This window comes from Myxocyprinus asiaticus, chromosome 23 (genome assembly GCF_019703515.2).
Source record: "Myxocyprinus asiaticus isolate MX2 ecotype Aquarium Trade chromosome 23, UBuf_Myxa_2, whole genome shotgun sequence".
Classification (NCBI taxonomy): Eukaryota; Metazoa; Chordata; class Actinopteri; order Cypriniformes; family Catostomidae; genus Myxocyprinus; species Myxocyprinus asiaticus.
Genome location: NC_059366.1, coordinates 43,337,862 through 43,364,087, shown reverse-complemented (window position 1 = coordinate 43,364,087; position 26,226 = coordinate 43,337,862). Strand labels below are relative to the sequence as shown.

Genomic DNA, 26,226 nt, shown 5'->3' with positions numbered 1-26,226 from the left:
AAAATGACCATAAGTTGAATTTACTTAAAAACGTGTTGCAGGAATGCTACGTAAATATTTTAAGTAAATCGAACACGTAATTTTTGTCTTGGTGCAGTTATGTTTTTTCCCCCACTGTGTTGTGATGTGAAATCAGGAGAATTTACGTAACAGACCCATCTGTTGGCAATGGCGTGAGAGATAAACACTGGAGCAATTGTACTATTGAGGATGACCACATATTCATTTTAGGACTGCTTATTTCCCCTGGTTTTATACTGCTAATACACAGAAAAAGACACGGCCCATGTCACTGAAAAGGAAAGCATAGAGAAAAAGGCGAGAGTTCACCATCATGAGGGGTTGTGCATGCCACAAGTTCCCAGACTACCTAAAAGGGATATTTATTGACTAAATATTATAGAATAATTATCTGAAAATAGTACCGTATAAGAATATTTTGAGATTTTGACTTCCCTGATGAAAAAGGCGTGTAGAAAAATAAATGTAGCTATACTAAACTAGTTAAACCATCATCATAAAATCATGAAGATACACTAAACATACACTGTTTTTATTAACTTCACCCAAATATTAGCAAACTTGGCAAGCTAGGAATAACTAAAAGCGCTTAAAGGTGGAGTGTGTAATTTCTGCGCTACTAGTGACACCAAATGGAATTAAAAAATAAAGTATGTTTTCAAACAACCTTTGCCAACACCCCTCAGACTCATCACTACATGTCAAATTCATGTGGGAAACAAAATACGGAAGAAGCCAAACTTAACTACACAATGAACGATGGCAAAAGCCCTTTTTCTGTTGTACTGGTGAATAAACATTAGTGAATAAACCTGCATCACTTATAAATGACAAATATATGTTTATCAATGCATAGTATCTAACATATTATTAATTAATTTGCTTAAAATAATGTCATATATAATAAATTAATATTATCGAAATAAATTACAGACGTTGAAATAATTTAGCAAAATCATTGCTTTTCATCATCTTTCATGTCGACACGCCCCTTCCAACATCCAAACTCGGAAACCCGTGTATCATCTAGAATTCAGAGTTTCCCACTCGTTAATACGACTTTGCAGGGTCATTCATGTGCTCGGAACTCGTATTTATGATATTTCCAACTCCACTTGTAGGCCACATGTGTACTTAACGTCTTTAATGAGGAAATGAACAACAATTACATGAAGCATTGTGAATGCTGTAATTGGATTAAAAACGATGGAACTATAAAACTACTGATGTGAAATTGGTGATTATAAGTATTGAAGCAATAAATTTAATTTTATTGCAAAATATTCAGATATATTCAAATAAGTTGTCTGAGAGTGTATGGAGACTCGATTGCATCATTCATAGTGCGTCAGTCCAGTGGGCGGTCGCTGCAAAGCTCTTTTGGCAGCTCTGGCTGCGATTCTCTGATTTCATAGATATTTCTCTTTATGATTAACAGAAGTGTAGTTCTTTACCAGGAATTCTGCTAATAAACAAATATTTGAAATAACACTTACTGATGGCTTCAACAGAAGCATATATCATGTAGCATATATAGCTCACAGTAGATCTGTCATTACAGGTTTATAAGTTAGCATTAAAAATCCAGCCTAACCTAAAACTTTAACCTAAACCCAACCAATAGTGATCTAAAAGCAAATGAGAGGTAGACACAAAACAGACATTTGTTACCCTAAACCAACGCCTAAACCTAAGTGTCTAAAAATAATAATAATAATAATTTCTGAAGCAACCACGTCATTTCATGTTGTCTCTATGACACTCTTCTCACGTGTCAGCTTGCGTGTTTTGCTGGACTTGAACCGCGGACTTCCGAGTCCAAAGTCCAACACTCTCAAGTGAGCTACCACGGAAACTAATCACATTGGAATAAGTGTGTAAATATACAGTAGGTGAGTCTGTAATACAAGCGTTAAAATTTGTAATTTTTCATATGATGCTGTAACAGGTAAAGGTCAGGCAAGGAGGAGGTGGGAACCGGCTGAACAGTAAACGTAAGGTTTAATGTAACTCTCAACTTAAAACAACATAAAACAGAAGACAAACAGACACACACAACGCGGCCATGTGCGTCTCTCTCCCCAAACGGCATCTCCGGCTGTCCTTTATCTTGCTCTCCTGCTGATCAGCAGATTCAGCGTCGGCCGATTCAGACTGGTGGCACCCCGGCCTGACTAAATCCCCCACCCCATCTCTGGAGGGGAGACGCTGCCCTTCCGGCCGTTCTGTCAGCCGGTGGTCCACCCCACCTCCTGCGAACCTGGGGGAGAGACAAGGGGAGGCGTGGGGAGAGGGAAAGGCCAAACGGAGGCACAGAGAGAGAGAGAGAGAGAGGAGAGAGAGAGAAGAACTTGCTCGCTGGCTCCCGGACGCGCTGTTGCCCACTCCTCCATCCTCTGGCGGATGCCAGCTCACTCCTCCCCCGGCGGATAGCAGGGAGTCCTCTGGTGGATGGAACCGCTCCTCCCCTTCATCGGCGGATGGCAGCAATTCCTCCGGCTTTCAGCAGCCGGCAGCGACCCCTCCATCCACATGCAGACCACCGCGGCTGCTCCCCTGGCGGATGGCAGCGGCGAGGACTCCGCGACAGCGCATCCCTCATCCCTCCTGGGTTTCGGCATCATTATAACAGGTAAAGGTCGGGCAAGGAGGAGGTGGGAACCAGCTGAACAATAAACATAAGATTTAATGTAAAACTCAACTTAAAACAACATAAAACATAAGACAAACAGACACACACAATGCAGCCACGTGCGTCTCTCTCCCCAACCGGCGTCTCCGGGTGCCCTTTGTCTCGCTCTCCCGTTGATCAGCTGATTCAGCGCCGGCCGTGCTCCATCACGGCCCGGCCACACCCTCCTCCATCACAGATGCGTTTGAGTAAAAGTGTTTCAAAATCATAGCAGTGTTGTGAGCAATTGTGCAAAAAATAAGTGTTTATAGTCATAATCAGCCGTTGTACCCGTGATTTGTGTGACACTGAATAAAATGCACAGCTGTTGTAGCGCCTCTAGTGTTCATTTCACCAGGAAACTGCAGCTAAATGTAGAACGCAGCACGTAAAACTCTAGCTATAGTGACGTTCATTCTATGATCAGTTGGCCTATGGAGAAAATGACTATTTGACGATTTTTACTTCCGGAACCAGACTGTTATGCTGTATAGCATCTGAGCGAGCCAAGGCAATAATCATACACATTCTCCTGGAAAATTCCTCTCTTTTAAGTAGCGTTGGGAAGTCAGATTAATTTGACCAAATCTGTTTGTTCTGATTTTTGCAAAAAAGTATCAACAATTTTAATAAAAAATAAATAGTAGGGTTTGCAAAGGTCCCTTTTCATACTCTTAAATATGTAAGTAAATGCTTCAGGTTCCCCTTCTGTCACTCCCCATACAATACATCTTGCCCCGGCATGGCTCAAGATCCACAGGCGGCTCCGACTCAGCCCAAGCCCAGTTCTCGGCCCCAGCGTAGAGCCCCCCGCAAGAAGCTGACGCCCCCCGCCTCAAGGGCCGGCGCGAGGACCCGGAAGGCTCTTAAGCGCCCCTGAGATGGACGACCCAGGGAGCGAGATGTCTGCTGCAAACCCAGAGCTGGTATCCAGACCACTCCATCCCCCAGTGGAGGGCCGGGAGGTAAATCCTTAGTTTCCTTTTCTTTTATGTTGGCCGCACGCCGAACGGGCTGCGGTACCCACATTCTCAAAAGAGCAGTTTCCTCACTCCCTGGGTCACATAGCCAGTGTTTACGACTGCCGCTATCATGGCAACTGGGCACTGAGCACCTGCGACTTAGACGCTGTGAACACGGGCCCACGCCTTCGTGTGTCCGGTCGCACCACACTCACACCCACAGCCAGGTGGTTGTGACGGACTTAGAGGATGGTCGAAAAGTCCCTCCTCCCCCGCCGCCGGGTACATGGAGCAAGGTAAGTGCTTCAAGGGCCCCCTCAGTGCAGTGATCGTCCCCTTAGTGCCCCTCGCCCGGAGCTTGGACACGTGGTCAGTGCTTTCCAACCCGTCGCGGTGGTTGGCCAGGACCATCTGACTCAGCTACGCGATTCAGTTCGCCAGGTGCCCGCCCCGGTTCAGCAGCATCCGCTTCACTTCGGTGAGGGGCGAGAACGCTGCCACCTTGCGTGCGGAGATCGTGACCCTTCTGTGCAAGAGCGCGAAAGAGCCTGTACCTCCAGCCAAGATGAAGAAAGGGTTTTACAGCGCTTACTTCATCGTTCCGAACAAAGGTGGTGGGTTGCGGCCAATCTTGGACCTGCGAGTTCTGAACCGGGCCTTGCACAGACTCCCGTTCAAGATGCTGATGCCAAAGCACATTTTGGCGTGTGTCCGGCATCAAAATTGGTTTGTGGCAGTAAACCTAAAAGACGCGTACTTTCACGTCTCGGTTCTACCTCGACACAGACCCTTCCTACGGTTTGCTTTTGACGGCCGGGCATATCAGTACAAGGTCCTCCCCTTTGGCCTGTCCCTGTCCCCTCGAGTCTTCACGAAAGTCGCAGAGGCAGCATATGGCATCCTCGGCGCCGGTCACGCCACTAGGGTTGATGCATATGAGACCACTTCAGCACTGGCTTCAGACTCGAGTCCCGAGATGGGCATGGCGCCGCGGCACACATCGCGTGGCCATCACGCCGATCTGCTGGCACTTGTTCAGCCCTTGGACAGACCTTGCATTTCTATGGGCAGGAGTTCCTCTACAGCAAGTGTCCAGGTGCGTCATCATTACGACAGATACCTCCAAGTGAGGCTGGGGCACCGTGTGCAACGAGCACGCAGCCGCTGGCTCCTGGACAGGTCCGCGACTGTGTTGGCACATCAACTGCCTCGAGTTGCTGGCAGTATTGCTCACCCTGCGGAGGCTTTTGCCATTGATCCGGGGCAAGCATGTGTTGGTATGGATGGACAAAACAGTGACAGTAGCTTATATAAATCGCCAAGGCGGCTTACGCTCACGTCGAATGTTGCAACTCGTCCACCACCTACTCCTATAGAGTCAGTGGCGACTGGGGAGAGGGGAGACTCCACCCCCAGGTGGTCCAACTGATTTGGAGTCGGTTCGGCAAAGCACAAGTAGACCTATTTGCCTCCCGAGAAACCTCTCACTGCCCGCTCTGGTATTCTCCGACGGGGACCCCCCTCGGCCCAGACGCGCTGGCACACAGCTGGCCCCGGGGGCTGCGCAAATAGGCGTTCCCCCCAGTGAGCCTACTTGCACAGACCCTGTGCAAGGTCAGGGAGGACGAGGAGCAGGTCACCCTCGTGGCCCCCGTATTGGCCCACCCAGACTTGGGTCTCAGACCTCACGCGACAGCTCGCTCACTCCTTGCGACAGCCCCTCCCTGGCGAATTCCCCTAAGGAAGGACCTTCTTTCTCAGGGAAGGGGCACCATCAGGCACCCACGCCCAGACCTCTGGAACCTCCACGTCTGGCCCTTGGACGGGACACGGAAGACCTAAGTGGCCTACCACCAGCAGTGGTAAACACGATCACTCAGGCCAGAGCTCCCTCCACGAGGCAGCTTTATACCTTGAAGTGGCGTTGGTTCGTGAATTGGTGTTCTTCCCGAGCTGAAGACCCTCAGAGATGTGCAGTCGGGTCAGTGCTTTCCATCCTGCGGGAGAGGCTGGAGGAACGGCTGTCCCCCTCCACCTTGAAGTTGTATGTGGACGCCATAGTGGCACACCAAGATACAGTGGATGGTAAGTCCTTAGGGAAGCACGACCTGATCATCAGGTTCCTGAGAGGTACCTGGAAACTGAATCATCCTAGGCCACGCCTGTTCCCCTCATGGGATCTCTCCGTGGTCCTCCTGGGCCTTCGCGGAGCCCCCTTTGAGCCACTAGAGTCAGTCAAGTTGAAAGCCCTCTCCTTGAAGACAGCCCTCCTGATTGCACTTACCTCCATCAAGAGGGTCGGGGACCTGCAAGCGTTCTCTGTCTGCGATACCTGCCTGGAGTTTGGTCCGGGTGACTCTCACGTAATCCTGAGACCCCGGCCGGGCTATGTGCCCAAGGTTCCCACAACCCCCTTCAGGAATCAGGTGGTGAACCTGCCAGTGCTGCCCCTGGAGGAGGCAGACCCAGCCCTGTCGTTGCTGTGTCCGGTGTGTACTTTGCGCATCTACCTGGATCGCACACAGAGCTTTAGAAGCTCTGAGCAGCTCTTTGTCTGCTTTGGTGGACAGCGGAAAGAGAACACTGTCTCCAAACAGAGGCTTGCCCACTGGATCGTGGATGCCATCGCTATGGCATACCAGGCCCAGGCCGTGCCCGCCCCTTTGGGAATATAAGCACACTCCACAAGGAGTCTGGCATCCTCGTAGACACTGGCCCATGGCACCTCTCTAGCAGACATCTGCAGGGCAGCGGGCTGGGCGACACCCAATACCTTCGCGAGATTGTACAGTATCCAGGTTGAGCCGGTTTCGTCCTGTGTTCTGTCAGGTACGAACAGGTAAGTTCGGGAATACGGACAGCTGGCCGGGTGTGTTGCTTGTGTATAGCGCATTTCCCCTCCAAAGAGGCGAATATGTGCGCTGCTTTTCCCATGTGAGTTCACGAACCCGTGAACCCTGGATGTCCTTCCTCCCTAGCCCTGTGGCTTGCGAATTAAGCGGAGGAATTCACAGCCAGAAGTACGTGTGCTAATATGCCCTTACTGAGGTAGGTGCTCTACAGGTGCCGTTTACTCTGGTAACCCCCGGTGATGTATTTTCCACAGTGCGTTCTCCCTGTCGGCAGACCTGCGTCTCCCTTTGACAGAGCCCTCTCTGTCCCGGTCGCCGTGTTTGCAGAGCTCCTCCCCTTTCAGGAAGGACCTACCACCGCGCCTCTTCCATGTGCGGCTCTGAGCCCACATGACGTGCTTGCCACATGTTACCTCCCCTCTGGGCAGGATGTGGTCTCCGCAGGGTCTTTTCCCCCTGAAAGAATAGAATAGGAAAATAACACCTTCCCCAGTGCATATATTGAGCGTTAAAATGGCCCCAGCCGAATAACTGAATACTCTGTGGAGAGATAACAGAGAGAAAAGGCCGCGGCATGACCTGCTTCCATACTAGATACATCTCTTCCCCCCCTAGGGATGTGGGGAACTATACAACGTTTTTTTGGGGCATTGGGGGAGGCTACGTGCAGACTGGTGCACCTGCTACTACGCATGCAGCAGCTTGCTTGCACCTGCACCGGCAGTCCACGTAACATGGTTCAGCTAGTTGAACCGTGAAAACATAGAGAGAAATAGGGACCCCTAGTGTCACTACATCGACACAACGTCGAGTGAGTGACAGAAGGGGAACATCTCGGTTACTGTCGTAACCTCCGTTCCCTGATGGAGGGAATGAGACGTTGTGTCCCCAATACCACAACGCTGTACTACCCGCTGAAATGGCTGGGACCCTGTCTTGGCTCCTCAGCACAAAACCTGAATGAGTGGTTGCGAGCCAGCTCCGTTTATACCCGTATGTCCGGGGGAGTGACATGCAAATTCCACTCGCCAATTCTCATTGGCCTTTTCTCAAAAATCTGAGGTGTTCGGGGCTCTCGAGTGACCCCTAGTGTCACTACATCGACACAACGTCTCGTTCCGTCCATCAGGGAACGGAGGTTACGACAGTAACTGAGACGTTATCACTATTTTCGTGTTCTTAGTTGTATTTACTGTAAATTAAGTGCTGAAGTGCGTGGATACTCAACGGTACGCAGTATCTGCACTTCTCTAATTTATTCTACGGAGTACCGGCAGTTTTTCTTGAGTACCACCACTTCTCAGAGTCTCCCGGTATGATTTAATGTCTTAAAGTTAGTGATTTGATGAGGTTCGCCAATCACTTTTATCTGACCCTCTAAATGATTTTGATAAAACCGTGGTTAACATCGGAGTGCTTTCTACGCTAAACTCAGCGGTGAGTTTAACAACACTCATCACGTGCAACAGCATCGGCGGTCGTCAAGTGATCCATGGTTCAGTTCTGGACCGGAGCGTGCATGTTTAACCCTGTATGTCCATAGTTCAGTTACACTGCTCTTTAAAACATGAAACGGCAACTTTTAGATGAGCACATTTGATCATGTATTATTCAATCAAATGTATTTATGCAAATTGTTTAGCTGGTGGGTGCAGTCAAAACTACAGACTTAAAAAAAAATGTCAAAGCTATTACAGAAGTGATGTCAGCTCATATGCACAACCTTTTTCAACAAAAGCTAAATCGATGATGAAAATCAAATCTTCAATTAAAATACACAGGAAATGTGCTTTTTATTCTCCATTTTTTTCTGTAGTGCTCATAAAAAGATTATGTTGCATTCTAAATTGTTTATTGTGTAAAATGCTTAACGTGGCCTAATGTACTAAAACAGTGAAATTTTAAGGCCAAATTCAATATGCACCTTATTGGTGACTCATACTACATACAGGCAAGCAGACGAGCCCAGAATCTGAATGAAATCTTCATACATTAAGCCACAATAAGCGTTTTCTTCTTAACAGTTTTCTATGCGGGGAAAATGCTTAAAGTGCAACTTTGTGCATTGCGTTCAGATTCTGGGCTCGTCTGCTTGCCTGTATGTAGTATTATATAGTATATATATATATATATATATATATATATATATATATATACGCTTATCTGATGCACGTGCCGTCAGCAGAGACTCGTGCCAAACTCATGCAAAAATTTACACGACAAATATAAACTTTGATAGTGAATGCAAAGCACTCCGGGTTTACTTTAAACGATCGTGTAATGGCAAATGTTTCTGGTCATTGTGATTTCATATACGCAGACAGTGTTAATAACATGCAGTGACGCAGAGGAGGAGACAAACGCTTACTCCATTTCTGAGGAGTGATACAATTATGAAACAATTTATGAGAAATAAGGGCTAGTGGTTTTAGTCAAAGAGCCTTAAAATAATGTGTAAAAGTGAAGAAATAAGGACAGAAATATTTTACTACTGCATAGTATGTGTGTGTGTGTATATATATAAAATATTAGTTCTAAAAACAACAGTGTAAATGTAAAATTAACGAAAACTAAAGTTGACCAAAAGAGACATATTTTAAGTGTTTAGAAACATTTTGATCTTAAAAACATTATTTGTCATGTCATTCACACTTTTTTGAAGCCTTAAAAGGAAATCATATACCAGTTGTCACAGGCTAAGACTGTCGACGTTTTGAACTCTTACATGGACTTGACACCCACACACATACACCGATCAGCCACAACATTAAAACAATCTGCCTAATATCATGTAGGTCCCCCTCGTGCTGACAAAACAGCTCTGATCCGTCGAGGCATGGACTCCACAAGACCTCTGAAGGTGGCACCAAGACATTAGCAGCAGATCCTTTAAGTCCTGTAAATTGTGAGGTGGGGCCTCCATGGATCAGACTTGTTGGTCCAGCACATCCCATAGATGCTCAATCAGATTGAGATCTGGGGAATTTGGATTCAACACCTTGAACTCTTTGTCATGTTCCTCAAACCATTCCTGCACACTTTTTGCAGTGTGGCAGGGCACATTATCCTTCTGAAAGAGGCCACTGCCATCAGAGAATACCGTTACCATGAAGGGGCGTACGTGGTCTGCAACAATCTTTAGGTAGGTGGTACATGTCAAAGTAACATCCACATGAATGCCAGGACTCAAGGTTTCCCAGCAGAACATTGCCCAGAGTATCACACTGCCTCTGCCGGCCTGCCTTCTTCCCATGGTGCATCCTGCTGTCATCTCTTCACTGGGTAAACGACGCACATGCATCCGGCCGTCCACATGATCTATAAGAAAATGTGATTCATCAGAGCAGGCCTCCTTCTTCCATTGCTCCATGGTCCAGTTCTGACGCTCACGTGACCATTGTAGGCACTTTCGGCGGTGGACAGGAGTCAGTCGGCACTCTGACCAATCTGTGGCTACACAGCCCCATACGCAGCAAGCTACAATGCACTGTGTGTTCTGACACCTTTCTATCATGGCCAGCATTAAGTTTTTCAGCAATTTGTGCTACAGTTGCTCTTCTGTGGGATTGGACCAGAGGGGCTAGCCTTTGTTACCCACGTGCATCAGTGAGCCTTGAGCTCCCATGACCTTGTCATTCCTTGGACCACTTTTGGTAGGTACTAACCACTGCATACCAGGAACACCCCACAAGACCTGCTGTTTTGGAGATGCTCTGACCCAGTGGTCTAGCCATCACAATTTGGCCCTTGTCAGAGTCTCTCAGATCCTTACACTTGCCCATTTTTCATGCTTCCAACACATGAAATTCAAGAACTGACTGTTCACTTGCTGCCTAATATATCCCACCCCTTGACAGGTGCCTTTGTAATGAGATAATAAATGTTATTCACTTCACCTGTCAGTGGTTTTAATGTTGTGGCTGATCAGTGTAAACTGATTTATGCCAGCACTCAACATCTTAGTATATCAAAAATGTGTTGTGTTCGTTTGTGGTGTTTTTGTCCAAAGTAAGAGGTCATTGTGTTTCTTGTTTATTTGTTTTCTTGTATGTAATTTTCTTTTTAACATGTCTGTTTAATATTATCTTACATTTTCAAGTAATGTCACAACACATCGTCATTTTGTCAAATTACCTTTAGTTCTTGAACATGCCACCAAACCATCCATTTTGCCGTTACATTTAGCGGTTCACATGCTGCACAATCAAACAAGGCATCTGGTCTCAACAGGTTCTTAAAGCAACAGCCACACCCCTCAAATTGGACCGTACCATTTGTTAATGCTGTCAGAGGGGGGAAGTTAATAACAGCAGGTTTTTGTCTTTAATTTTGCTGTTAAATACTCTTTCTGTTAACAAATCTTGTATTGTCTGTGTGCATACTGGTTGTTTTGTCATACTTTGTACTTTATTGTGTATATTTTATTGTTTTGTTTGTTTTCATTCCTCCTTGTGGGAAATGGTTCATTAGGGGGATGAGCTAGACCCTTTAAAAGAGTGAGTTTTAGAGTGTCAGATCAATCAAATTGACTCAAGGAGTGAACTTGTATGTTAGCAGTGTTGTAAATTTGGGCCATTTGCTGGTTTAGCCATTTTTGCATATTGTTGCATTTTTATTTTATTTTTGTACTGTTTTTTTTTTTGTTTCTACTTTATATTTTCACAGTAAATCATTTTTGGCACCTTAATAAACACCACTTTGGGATCCTCTTCATCACTGTCTGGCACATCATTTTTGCCTCTGACCATTGGGCCACTCTACGCCCCTATTTTCTGAAGCACACATGCACCTTAAGAAATGACAATTAATTGTGAAAGCCCTAAAAGAGACAATTAATCGTCAGCCAAATTTCATAATCATGACAGCCCTAATGTTAAGCATTATAGAATGTCCCAGATTTTGTGAAGAGTTACAGAACCTGCCGCATATGTCCAGACAGTGTTTAGTTCAACATACTGTACAGATGTGTGTCAGCGTGTTACAATCCTGAACATCAAATCAGTTTGGGATGATTATCTGCACATAAACAATATACTTGTTAAAATTATTTTAGTGTAATTACATCTCCATTCTACATGATTTTAGTGCTATAAAAATAACTTGCAGGGTTTAAAAATATTGCGTCGTCATGGCAACAAAGTTGTAATATTGCATATAACTTAAGACATAAAAGGTTAGTGATTTTATCACACTAAAATCATGTTAACTTGTATAGTGTTTACGTCTTTTGGCTATAATTTTGAAACAGTGTATTTTAATGTTTAGGACTGTCCTCACTCTTCCATTGTAAGTAGCTCAGTGTAACCCTGATTTTTGCTCTATGTTTTTAACGAGGGACGAGTTAAAATTTATTTTTGTGGTAGTCAGTATCATGCCACAAATGCTGTAGATTGAGCTTAACTTATATTGAACCCAAAACATTCCTTTAATTTATTCTCTCTTTCAGTTATTTAATATGAATCAACTGTAGTACAAGCTTTGCAGTGTTTACTTGTATTTCTGACCACACAAACCAACCAGACCACAAACCTGACCAAATCAGATTATTTGAAGCAAATTCAAAGCGCTTCTCACAGGTAACAAAACCAAGGGCGTAGCCAGGAAATTACTTTTGGGTGGGCCTCAATAAAAATGGATGGGCCAAGATTTCGCCCACATTTATTTAATCAAATTTTCCTTCACAACAGAGAAGCGGCACATTCGACCAAATTAACCTAACTTTCAGAAATCAGAATTTATGCATTTTTAAACTGTTTTATACATATATATTTGAAATCAAAAAACAGCCTCTAATATTCTGGGTCTAATTTGGATGGGCCTAGGCCCACCCTTGGCTACGCCACTGAACAAAAAACTCTGCTAGAAATTTCCACTTTGACTACCTCTCCCACTTTCCTTTTTCTTCTCTCTTTATACACTTTCCTTATCTCTGCTTTTGTTGAGATCGGCTGCTCAGAGAGGCAGACAGAGAAAGCGAGAGATCAGACATACCTCAAGCTCTTGCTTGGACAGAAGGTTATTGAGCAAGACGTGTCCAAACATATTTCAAGCATTAATGCCACACAGATAAGCGAGTGTTTCTCAAACAGAACAATGAGGGGTTTCACACTACAGGGTTATAAAAGTCAGAATACACAAGCAGAGCTTTGCTGAAAAATGACAGCCTATGATCATCTGTCTTTCATCTGCGATGCGAAGCACTTGAGCTGGATCCTAAGTGTCAGGACGATAAATTAACTCTTTGTCAGATGATGTGGGAGAAAATAGCAGCTTCGGTGACTCACACAGGATGTCTATGGTATTGGTGTGACACCTTATGAATGAAGAAATCGCAGGAGACAAATGATTCTCACAGTCAGTCTAATGTGTAATAACTCAGCTAATAACTCAAATGCGAACCTTTATTCAACAGCAAGGTTTTAGGTTAAAATACTTATGAATAAGGGAAAGTGTATGTTCGTAACGTTACCGGGTAACAATTTCTTTATCATTAATCACCTTTATGCAGTTCATTAAAGCACAGTTCTGTGGTGTGAGAAGTGATTTTTTTAAGTAAATATTCCTCTCAGTTAAATGAATATTCCAGGTTCAATACAAGTTGGAAGTGAATGGGGCCAATCTGTAAATGTTAAAAATACTCACCGTTTCAAACATATAGCCATGAGCTGGAAAAATATATTTGTGTTAACATGATTTAGAGTGATAAAATCGCTTGCTAATCTTATGTGTAAAGTTATATCCAATCTTACAACTTTGGTGCCATGACTACGCAACGATATAAATCCTATAAGCGATTTTATCACAATAAAATCATGCTTATATTTACGTCTTGTGGCTATACTTTTGAAACAGTGAGTATTTCAATGTATATAGACTGGCCCCATTCACTTCCATTGTAAGTGCCTCACTGCATCTGCGATTTTTAAATAAACAAGGGACGAGTTGAAATAATTTTCTGTGGTAATCAATATTATGCCACAAATGCTGTCAATTGAGCTTAACTTGTATTGCACCTGGAATATTCCTTTAAAATGAGATCGTAAAATCTGCATTTATAATTAATTTACATATTTTCATGGCATGCCAACGGCCCACAATGATTGAAAAAAATAATGAATAATAATGAAAACACTGTAGACTTTATTCAGAGTGGCTTGCATTGTTATAAAGCTGTGCACATGCATTTTGCATGTGTTTTCTGGATTTTATATATATATAATATATATATATATATATATATATATATATATTATTATTATTATTTTATTTATTTATTTTTATTTACTGAAAATTTTCTGGAAAGATGTCTTTTTCAGTGTTTCCTCAGCTGAACAACCAACACAAATTTGAACAGCAGTACAACCCATCGATTTCATCAAGCTAAATATAGTGCTAATATAGTGACCAAAGTCACTAGATGAACGGACAGTAAGTACAGTAATAAGTCTTCTGAGTTTTGTTTAGTCAGTTTGTTAGCTGATCCACCATGCTGTGGTCCTGGTTTAACTTTTGGTTGTGGTGAACGCTTTTCTAGAATATGTTCTCTCACACCTGAATGACAACAAGTCACATTTAATCTCATACCATAGGTAACTTCCAATTTCTTTTTATTTTTGCTTTTTTTACAAAAAGTGTTATTAAATGTTGCTTTATGTCCACCAGAGGGTGCTGTGCTAGGCAAGGTACTGTAATCCTAAAGTTCAGGGTTCTATGTTTCCCTGTGCTACACCATGCATTCAAATGTTTTGGTTAGATTTGAGAATACTGTAGTAAAGGATGTGTATTTCTTCTGGCCAGCACTGCAGCTAGCAAACCATTTTTATTGATGGACCACAAATAATTAAACAGCAGGCCATATTGTGTCTTAAATTTCAGTTATGCAATATTAACTTTTTGTTGATAGAACGGTTAAGAGTTGGGTATATACAGATTTCCCAGTTTCATTAAAAGTTCTCGATTTCATTCGATTCTGATTCATTTGGGTATATTTCCGTTATAATTTCTATTTTGCCTACACATGAATGAAATTTTCTCTCAGCTAATGCTGTAAATTATACATGAGACCAACTAACTTGGTACATTATGAAAATAATTTCTTTGAATATTAATTTTAAAAATGAACAACAGGGCCCAAACTATGCAGTGTAATTGCTATTTATTTAACAGATATAGTAATCAGATCTAATAAACACAACCAAATCTGGAGTAAACTTTAAAGTAAAAAAATGGGATTTTAAGAAGAATCAGTTTCAATTTTTTTCTTTTTATGTTCAATTTATGTATTTATTTATTTGTATAGGGACAGTAAATAAATACTATAAAAACATAATTTCAGCACACTAAAAAAAAATAGAAAAAAAAAATAGCTACATTTAGATTTTAGCACATGCTAATTTGCATCTCAGGTCCGTAGATAGGCTTTTTTCCCTACCCAAATAAATAAATAAATATTAAAGTAATAATGGTGCTCCCAACCCTGGGAACATATAATAAAAAGTATTAGACCAAAAGTTTATTAATAATTAAATATGAGTGCAGCTCTGGTTTCTTTTAAGCCAGTGCTTAGCCATTGTTGTAAAATACTTTATATCTTGCATTAACAATCAATTAAAGCTTTCTGATCTAACCCTTAAAAATTTGTTTCATTGGTGCAACCTAATTTATTCCGATTGATTTAGTCACATTAAATAATGTTTTTGTCTTGAATAAAACCAGTTCATTCAGATCAAAGGCCATGCTAATTTTCAGTCAAACAGCACTTGTGTGGTATTTCTTGTATTGTAATTGCTGCATTAACCCTCAAGTGATTGCGGTCTGCTTGTTTTGAAGCTTTTGGAGCTGTGCAGATCGGTGAAGGACGATGCATTGAAGGTGGTCGCTGACTTCAACGTCCCATTCTGTTGTATCCAAGCCCCCATCGCGGGGGTAACCAACCCCAGGGCGGAGTGGGCCTTCTACGCCCAGCCACAGTATCCCAGTAGTGGCCTGCCTCTGTCTAAGCTCTGAGTAAATGAACCTGGAGCAATGTGCAAGAGGCCAACCCACTGTCTTACGAGGATACAGAAACACAATCGAGTGATTTCAGGTAGCTGGCCTCAATAGTTTGGAACAGCTTTGCATTTTTTTTTTTTTTTTTACAATGGTTGAGACAGAGACATTATAAGTGCATGAAAACGGACCACTCGATGAAAATTAATGGGAGAAATCTGTAGGAATGGAAAACCTTTCGGTTAAAAGAGCCAGTCACATTTTTGATAGATGCATGACCTATTTGTTTACTCTTGAACCCGCGTTTGCTGGACCAGCCTGAAAAATAATTGATTTAACATGATTTGAGTCAAAGAAGCACAATTTATGAGGCCTTTGGTTTTATTTCTGATTTAAGATATATTATAGAAACAGACTCTTGACTAACAGTTTTGGAAATTTATCTTTTCCCAAGTATATAGGAGCTGCACCATCACCAAAATGGCCACATGAACTGTCTTGCCTTAAAGGGATTGAATTATTGGAGTCGGTCAATGCAATAGTTCTTATTTCCCTAATGTTTTATTATAAAGTGTCATGCTTTGTGCCAAAAAGAATTTTAATGTCATGAGAAGGTATGACACTACTTTTCTGTACCTTTAAAAGAATGTTCCATGTCCAATGCAAGTTAAGCTTAATCAACAGCATTTATAGAATAATGTTGGTTACCACCAAAAAATTATTTCGACTCACCCCTCGTTTCTATATATACATAAATGTGTGTGTGTGTGTATGTGTGTGTGTGTGTGTGTGTGTGTGTGTGAGATAACAGTGCGGCACTTACAATGAAAGTGAATGGGCCAGTGCATACACAATGTTTCAAAAAGATACCCAAAGATGTAAACATTATACGTTGACAATTTTAATGTGAAAAAAATGAATCACTTACTAACCTTTTCTGTGTAAAGTTATATACAGTAATACAACTTTGTTGCATCACCGGTAAACCCTAGACACAATTTTAGTACACTAAAATCATGTAGAACAGACATTTTAACACTAAGTCATGTTGACCCAGATAATGTTTATGTCTTTTGGCTATAGTTTTGAATCAATGTGTATTTAACTTGTATTGAACACGGAATATTACTTATAATAATGTTTCTTTTTCTGTGTATGAAGAAGGGAAATACATTTATGCACATTGTGTCTTTATGGGTTCTAAAAATGTTTAATGCTTTTGAAAAGCTGAATAGTGTCCAAATGGGAAAAAAACCTGAAACTTATTTGCATTGTACTCCATCCAATGTACTGAACATCTTGCACTTAAAGAGGACCTCTGATAGGATGTTTACAAGGACATAATGAATAATTGTGGTTTTATCTAATATAAATGTCCATTCTGGTTACAAATTTAATGAGTCTTACATTTCATAATCTCTCAGTAATTTCAGCAACTTCTGATTGCCCTCAAAGGAGTTAGTATACAAGACAGTTGTTACATAGATATAAAGTAGTTATGTAATTTCTTATGATCTCATCGCTTTTTTTTTTTTTTTGACAACAAAGTGGTTGTTTTAAAATGCAATGGATGTTTGTGGCATAGATTTTAAGGTGAGTTCTGCCAAGATGGAGTTTTGTAGATATAGTGCCAACAGAGCCTGAAAGAGTTGAAATGTAAGTCATCACACATATGCACAGTTATTAAATTATTTATGCCTACAGTAATCGGTACCTACATTGAGTAACAGTACACATTTGGGTTTGATACTAAAAATGTAATGCTACTCTCATTCTGTATGTGTAGTTTGGACCAAACTTCTTATTAATTTATCATAATGTATGCATGACTTGGTAATGAGTTTACTTTGATTTAACTAAATATTGCAATACATTTTAATAATTGCATTAATAAAGTCCTCTCTCTGTTACTAATGTTATTTGATTATGCTGTAGTTAACCTTCAAAACAAGCCAGACTTTGTGGTTTGCAACAGTATGGTTTGTATACATCAATCTAGTGAGCATATTTCATTTATCTAATCACAAATTACCTAATAAGCTCAGAGCAAACATCACTGTCTAGTGTGATCAATATGGCTGTTTATTGAATTATAGTTACTAATTATAGTTCTAATGCAAAGCCAACTTATAACCCGTCCCAAAATCAATGTGATCAATGTAATTTGTAAATGAAAGTTTTATGAAGATTAAATTACAACACTGGAACTTTGGTGTTTGTTAAACTGTTTGGCTCTCTCTACATTTACATTATTCATAAAGGTGGATCTTATCTTTTGTTTAGTGTTCAAATTAGAAAGTTACCTATATGCAGATTGTTTCATTAATAAGATAAAATACCCAGAAAGCACATATGTCTCCAAGATGTCTGTTCAAGAATATTTCATCTGTAAAGCGGTGCATTCTTATCTGCTAAACATCTTAAAAGATCAGATTTACAAACATTCTTAGTCATAAACATCTCAAAAGACAAAGGCTGTATGTCTTATTAACTTCCAAAGGAAACGTCTTACAGATGTATTACAGATCTAAAAAAAAATATGTCTTCCAGATGTAAACACAAACATCCAATAGACGTCTGGGTACATGTGCTGTGCTATTAATGTACATACAGAATGCTTAGAATGTTAATAAAACGGTCTGTATTACATATTGCATTGTTACATAATTACCACAGTGCACTTTTGATATGTCGCTTGTGATTCAAACATTATTTGACCAGACTGTACATGAAATATACCACAAAAGAGGCTAGCCCTTGCAAAACAAAAAATATTGTGCAAAATAAATACAGTGTGATGTTTAATCTTTGTGTACATGTGGAGCGTGACTGTGGTTTGAGAAGTTCCCAGCCCAATGGGCGGAGCACGTGACAGATCACGCCCCATTGTGGGCGTGGTTTTGCGCAGCTGCTGCTCTTAGCGTTCGCTTCAGTAAATAGACTTTAGAACAACTTGCTCTCTCTGCGGTGCGGTCGCAGGGGAGCGAGCCTCGGCGAGGAAGTACACTTAAAATCCAACCGAGACAAAAGAGACACTCCAAAAACAATCTTGTGGACGTTTCTCAAACAGGAACTTCTTTTGTGGCAGCTCCTCAAAAGGGAATAAATTCGTCGAGATTTTAAAGTCATCGATTGTCTGAAATTGGAATAGTTTTTTTTTTTTGTTCACAACAGAGCTTTTTTTTTTTTTATTGTGTTTTTTTATTTATTTATTTTTTATATCTCTTGGATATTTCTATTTTCCCCCCTTTGTTATTTTTATCGCTATTATGATGCGCTAAAGCGTATGCCTCAGCGGATATGTCGGACACGTCCAGGTGAGTTCATTCGGGAGTATCGTGCATTATGCCGGCTGTCTCTAAGTCTACGTTTTCTTTTGTGTTAAATTCAACAGCACCATCTCTAAATTACAACATTGTCTCTCAAAAAAGAATTATACGCAATTAAAGTAGGCTACGCGTTTTATTTGGACACATGATCGCTGTGATTTAAAACCCAAGAAAGGCCATTTGGTTTAGTAAATGTAGTTACACGTTTATTTATTAGTCAAGTTCACCATGCGTTGTAGTCAGCGTTAGTATTTAATTTTAGCGACGCGCAATTACGCGCAAAGACAATGTTGCGCGCGCGGCGGAAAAAAGCGAAAACTTACGATGCGCGTTTTGTCTCTGATCGGCTTCGCGTTGCGTCGTGTCCAGCCAAACAATGTGGCAAAGAAAACAAAAGTTAAGATGCACTAGATTTGAGTCCACTCCCCTTAATGGACTAATAGCATTGACATTTCCGCAGACTGAATAACTTAACCGTGTTTTGAGACGGATAAAGTCAGGCACCTGTTTGCTTTGTTTTCCGTTACCCACACCGCTGGATTAGTCAAAATAGAGAATTGCGATGAAACTTGCGGTTGTTATTGTTGTTGTCAAAGTTCTGTATGTGCACACCGGGCGATATTCTATACGACGAGTCACATTGAGAGTTGCATTTATTCGCGCTTTACTTTCAAATTGGACACGAAAAGTTTGCAACCAAGATTTCGGCTAGACTGACACTCGCGTTACTTTGCTCTATTGTCTTGTTGTCCGTTTGCCTGAACACTTGGAGGCGTCAACGCGCTCCTATTAAAAGGAAACTTTGTTTTTGGTGCGAACGAAAGTGTTTGCCGTCGCTCTCGCGGTGAAAAGAAATCGCGTCAAATTCGATTGTTAAGCTTGAACATTACTTACAGTAAAGTATAGAGTACTGACTTTACCCGTCGCTGTCAAATGCAATCAAATTGTAATAAAAATAAAACGCGAATTCGCAGCGCGAATGTTTCTATGTCGCGCGCACCTACAGTATTGTGCATTGACAGTGCGGTACTTAGTATTTAGTGGGCAGCTGACAAGTGCATGCGCAACAAATATATCAAAGATCATACTACGATAGCATGACGAACAGTTGTTTTGTTGTGTTTATATTGTGCGTTATATTCATCGTTTGGGGTATCATTTAGGCTATATATTTGTGGCTATGCTTTGTCATCGTAGCGACGCGGTTTAGCCCATATTTATATAGTTACTGGCAGAGTTTCAAGTGTTACAGATAACTATACGTTTTCATTTTAAACAAACGACCATAACACACCCTCTCGAGACCACTGCGATTGACGCATACATACAACGCGATCTCGACGCTACATGGGACACGCTCGTTTCGTGAATTCAAGAGTTTTATTCCAAAACTGTAGATTTGACTCCAGTGTTTTGCTCTAAGGAAGAAAAGGGAAGTTGAAGTGGAGATCGACTGTGACGCACTTCACCGGGTCTACTCGTAGCGTTCGCTGCCAACTGAGCAAAATAAATAAATAAATAAATAAATAAAGAAGCACACAGTTCCTCTTCGAAACGCTTGAAAAAGACAGTAATGAGTGTTTCATTTGTTCCGCAGAGAGCAAACGCTGGCTAATGGCCCGGCTTCTTTAGAAGAGACGCGGGGAAGCGGAGAGAGCACCGGCGGCGGAGAGGTCTTGCGCTCCGAGCAGTTTGCCTTCCCTCAGCCGAGCGATGGGGACCCGTTAAGGGGAGGGATTTCCATGTCGAGTGGTCCTCATGGTTACCAGTCGAGGTCACCGCTGTCCCGAAACTTCTCCAGGTCCTCTAGTGGCTATTTTTCCGGCGACAGCGAGTCTGTGCCAAGTTCCCCTCTAATGCCTAATATTTCCGAAGCGCAAGACGGCCAAAATGACGGTAAGAGCCCCCCCCCTGGAGTTAGCACAACATGACGGATTATAGTCCTTTAGGAATTTGATTATTTCAAATTGAAAGATCAAAAGCTGCCGACTGCTTTCCCGCCCCGGTGTGCCTGAGCTTTGAGATTATCCTATGCATCATATTTCACTTCATTTAAACATTGCATGACCCATGAACTATTTAACACGACCGTTTACAGTTACACTTTATTATAAAGTGCCTTAAAATTAGACTTATTACGTGCATGACAATATCAATATAATTGCAACTTAATTTTGATGCATGCGGGTGCCTGTTTGGACATTTGGCCACTCTTGAAGGGATAGTTCACTGAAAAATAAATATTCTTTAGTCTCTTCATTTACTCATGCCATCATCTGTGTATGACTTTCTGTCTTCTGCGTAACACAGTAAGAGTTTTAGATGAGTTTCTCAGCTCTTTTGGTCCTCATAATGCAAGTGAATGGTTATCAGAACTTTGAAGCTCCAAAAAGCACATAAAGGCAGCATAAAAGTAATCCATAAGACTCCAGATCTTCTGAAGCGATATGATAGGTATGGATGAGAAACGGTTCATCAATATTTAAGTCCTTTTTTACTATAAATTCTCCTCCCTGCCCCAAAGGTGGCAATATGCATGAAAAATTTGACTCACCAAAAAGCAAAAGAAGAAGAATGTGAAAGTGGAGATTGATAGTAAAAAGGACTTAAATATTGATCTGTTTCTCACCCACACTTATCATATCACTTCTGAAGACTTGGATTTAACCACTGGAGTCGTATGGATTACTTTTATGCTGCCTTTATGTGCTTTTTGGAGCCTTAAAGTTCTGGTCACCATTTACTTGCATTGTATGGACCTACAGAGCTGAGATATTCTTCAAAAAATCTTCATTTGTGTTCAGCAGAAGAAATAAAGTCATACACATCTGGGATGGCATGAGGGTGAGTAAATGAGAGAATTTTCATTTTATGTGAACTATCCCTTTAAAAAATTGTCTTTGCATTTATATTAAAGGCATATAGCACATGCACACTTTTAAAGCAAATCATTTATCAAAAAGAAGTTCTCTGGTTTAAAATAATGATAAAACATTACTGTTCAAAATAAAGACAAAAAGGTATTTGAACACTTCCTGGTTGTCACACATTAGTGAAACATGTCCATAGTGTGCTGACCTCCTGTGTGAACTTGAGGGGAACTGACTTAGCACCAGTTGGTTAAAAGTCATAAAAAAAGGCTCAAAACGTTGAAGTTATTTCTAAAAATAGCTCTAGGATCATTTGTTTGCAGATACCACTTGCTTCAATATTTTGTATTTAAAACAATGAACTTCAGAAATGTTTAAGTGTGGCTTAAAGGAATATTCCGGGTTCAATACAGGTTAAGCTCAGTTAACAGCATTTGTGACCATATTGATTACCACAAAAATGTATTTAAACTTTCCCCTAATTTTTAAAAAAATATATATAAAATTAATCTGAATGAGGCCAATCTGTAAACATTAAAACACTCACTGTTTCAAAAGTATAGCCACAAGATGTACCTGTATATATTATATATATTGTCCTATTGTGTATTTCTATGTACGTATATTTTATTTTCTCTTCACTTTTCATTTTTATTCTATTTTTATTTATTTTTTAATTATTTTTTATTATTATCTCTGTCTTGTTGCTGTATTGTTTGTGCACTGGAAGCTCCTTTCACCAAGACAAATTCCTTGTATGTGTAAGCATACTTGGCAATAAAGCTCATTCTGATTCTTCTGATTCTGATTCTGAAAACAAAAAAATGTACTGCTCAAATAATACACTTGTTTGAACAGAGGAATTAATGCAAGTATTTTATAAATTATAAGCTTTACATTTTTGCCTTTACACCCTCTAAAAATTGGCCCCATTCACTTCCATTGTAAGTGCCTCACTGTAACTTCTATTTTTGTTATTTTTTTCCCCTCCCCTTTTTCTCCTTGTGCTCTAAGTCCTTGTGGTGGTATAGTGACTCGCCTCAATCCGGATGGTGGAGGACGAATCTCAGTTGCCTCTGCGTCTGAGACCGTCAATCTGCGCATCTTAACACGTGGCTTGTTGAGCACGTTACCGTGGAGACGTACCGCATGTAGAGGCTTCACGCTATTCTCCACAGCATCCACACACAACTCACCACGTGCCCCAACGAGAGCGACCCACATTATAACGACCACAAGGAGGTTACCCCATGTGACTCTACCCTCCCTAGCAACCGGGCCAATTTGGTTGCTTAGGAGACCTGGCTGGAGTCACTCAGCACACCCTGGGATCGAGCTCGCGACACCAGGGGTGGTAGTCAGCGTCTTTACTCGCTGAGCTACCCAGGCCCCCAATTTTTGCTTTTTTTAAAGAAAAGGAGGGACGAGTCAAAATATTTTTGTGGTAATTAACATTATGCCACAAATGTTGTCAATTGAGCTGTAATATTCCTTAAAGTATCCAAATACTTCTTGGGGCCACTGTAAGTGCCTTGGTTATCCTTGGCCCTCAGTACATTAGCACAGTGGTGAGTGTTTTAAAGCTTTGCAGTTTTGCACTTATCCTGGCTGACTAAAAGAATTCTAGCATTTTCTTTGTCAATGTCAAAGTGTTTACTGCGCTTCAAGTGCGTGTTATTGCAGCTAGTGCACATGAGTTCTGAAGTCTATACGGCGCATGCGCTTGCATGTGTTTGTTTGTTCGCTCTGGTTTTGTATTTTGTGAGAAGTCTGTTTGGTTTGGTCCATTCACAACATCTTGCAAACCCATCATCATGGAGTCTGATGGAGTAGGCTGATTTGCTTGTTGTATCCTTGTTTACCTGTGCCGTCATCGAGGCCTCGTAAGAAGCAGCCATAGTGCACGCAGTCAAAATAGACTTGACCGTCTTTTGTGAAGGCTAGACACGAGATCCATCCATCTCTGTTTTCCCTATTGAGAGGCAGGAGATATGAGATGGCGATAATTGTCTTCCTGTAGCGGCTCACAATCGCACAGTCTCTGAAAAGCCACTCTTAATGGCGAAGAGAAACAAGTTATCAAGGCTCTGATCTGTGGCTCGCTCGACATGAGAGCTCCTCCACCAGTGGCCGCTTGTTTATACCTTTAGCTGCTGCATTGTGTGTTGGCATGAGGTCTTGAATTTACACTTATGAACTTTGTACCCTTATTGGTGCACAACAGTTTGCTACTATCTGCCCAGGTACACTGTTATAAAATAGTTGTTTTAAACCCGTGTGAATTTGTTTCTTATGTGTAACACAAAAGGAGATGTTTTAATGAAGATCGCCCTGTGTCTTTGCAACACAGTGGCAGTTTATAGTGACTCACTTACACAAAAGTATCATGGAAGCTATCCATGTGACTCGTGCGTCATATCTTTAGAAGGCATATGATACGGTTTTGCTGAGAAACAAACCGGAATGTTTCAGAAAAAAATGACGTCTGTTGCGCATATATGCAGCCTGATCTTATAAACATTACGTGACGGTGGCAACATCTAAATTACATGGCTTATTGCACGCTAGTTTTCCAGTGAAATGTCCAGTGGGGGCGCCAAAAGCGAGTGAAATGGTTTCATAATAAGACAAGATTTTTAAGGTGAATATTAGATGGAGGTTTTAATGTGTAAAATGTACCTCCCTAACCTAAAACTTTAACCTAAACCTAACCAATAGTGATCTAAAAGCAGATGAGAGGTGAACAAAACAGACATACCCTAAACCAACACCTTAACCTAACCAATAGTGATCTAAAAGCAAATAAGAGGTAGATAAAACAGACATCCTTACCTTAAACCAACACCTAAACCTAACCGATAGTGTCCTAAAAGTAAATGCAACATGAAAAACAAATTTTGTGAAGCAACCACATCATTTTTTGTCGCTTCTATGACACTTTGATTTCACGTGTCAGCCTGTGTGCTTGGCTAAGCTTGAACCATGGAGTCCAAAGTCCAACACAATCAGGTGAGCTACCGCGGACACAAGTCACATAGGAATAAGTGTGTAAATGTAGGTGGGCCTGCAATTCAAGCGTTAAAATGTGTGGTTTTTCAAATTCTGCATTAGAGTTAAAGTATCTGTTATCATAACAAAGCAGTGTGTAATAGAGCAAAAAATAAGTGTTTATAAAGTCATAATCAGCCGTTGTACTCGTGATTTGTATGAAAGTGAATAAAGCACACAGTTGTTGTAGCGCCTCTAGTGTTAAGTTCACCAGTAAACTGTGGCGAAATGTAGATCGTGGCACGTAAAAGTAAGTTTGCACAAATTATGTTATAGTAATGTTCATTCTATGAGACTAGGTTGCATAAATGAGTGCTTTAAGAAAAGCTAGCTCACAGTCATTCACATGTTCATTTAAGAATTTGCTTTGTTTTTAACCTGAATGTGCAAACCACAGGGAACGAGCTTTAAACAACATAGTCTCACGATGACTCTTATTAAGTCGTACGCAATGGCAAAATCATATGATATGACTTTTATTCCCATAGAGACCAACCAATCAACAAACAGAATTACAAACCGAAGAATACAGGCATCAAATTTTAGCCCGCCTCCTATCCAACATTTTATTTTGAGAAAGGGAATGTCTTTGAACATATATAGGCAATACAAATGATCTATGTATGTCAATAACCTTTAAAACGCTTCCCTCGTCTCATTCTAAACCCTAATGTTTTCTTTCTTCCTATTAAAATCATGGTTTAGGTTTAGGGTTTGGGTAAGGGGTTAGACTTAATGGTTAGGTTTTGGTTTGGGGTTAAACTAAGGGAAAATCTATGGGTGAACTATTCCTTTAACCCGTTAACCATTTTGCTGAAAGAAATATTAGTGACTGGAGCAACTATGGCATAGAGAGACAATATCAAAATTTGAGTCAAGGCAGGAGAGTTGCCTGAAACATGTGTTTCTGTAATTCTGAAAAAGCTGTCCTTGTCCATAAGAGTGTTGTGTCACTACAACTAGTTGTTCATTTTGGATCTGTACAAACTATGCAGATTTAATGTAAATATGGTTGATGCAACCTGAATTTTTACTGAGAGAGCTTAATATAAAATGTGGTTGCCACTTCGGTAAATAACCAAACTGTTTAGCCAGCGTAAGTCAGATATGTTATTCAAAAGATGCATTGCTAAACAAAATCAGGCCAGAATACAAGCTCTTCTGATCACTGCATTATGATTTAGATCAGCAAAACTCAGCATCGCCCTTGTTTGAGACTTTGTTGTGATTGTATCACTGATGCTGGGTTGTAAAGGCACGAGAGAGCCGAGGTGAAAGTGTTGACTAAAACGTAGAGTGATATTTATGATATTGTCTGGTTTAAATTGAACTGGTTTAGCAGGGTTGTGAAAGGAAATGAGTATCCATGGTCCTAATATGATCGAGCATGAGAAACATCAGTAAACCAACTTCTCACTTGAGTCATAGCGTAAGATCAATATGAGTTCAGACAGAATTTGGCTGATATTAGAAGCGTTTTGTCTC

At 41.1% G+C, this 26,226-nt stretch overlaps 2 protein-coding genes across 4 annotated transcripts in view; both read left to right on the top strand.

Annotated features, from left to right (window-relative positions):
• The window catches only part of LOC127413528 (acyl-coenzyme A oxidase-like protein), a 79,948-nt gene extending 62,792 nt beyond the window's left edge, over positions 1–17,156 (top strand). For all 3 annotated transcript variants that reach the window (XM_051650746.1, XM_051650745.1, XM_051650747.1), the window contains one exon: positions 15,336–17,156. In XM_051650746.1, coding sequence (XP_051506706.1) covers positions 15,336–15,512 — 177 coding nt within the window. In that variant the 3' untranslated portion in view covers positions 15,513–17,156. The remainder of the gene's footprint in view (positions 1–15,335) is intronic.
• Positions 17,157–17,307: 151 nt separating this feature from the next.
• LOC127413563 (bcl-2-like protein 11) overlaps positions 17,308–26,226 on the top strand; it is a 29,428-nt gene continuing 20,509 nt past the window's right edge. The window contains exons 1-2 of the mRNA XM_051650806.1: positions 17,308–18,811; positions 20,421–20,719. Of these exons, the coding sequence (XP_051506766.1) occupies positions 18,795–18,811; positions 20,421–20,719 (316 nt within the window). The 5' untranslated portion in view covers positions 17,308–18,794. The remainder of the gene's footprint in view (positions 18,812–20,420; positions 20,720–26,226) is intronic.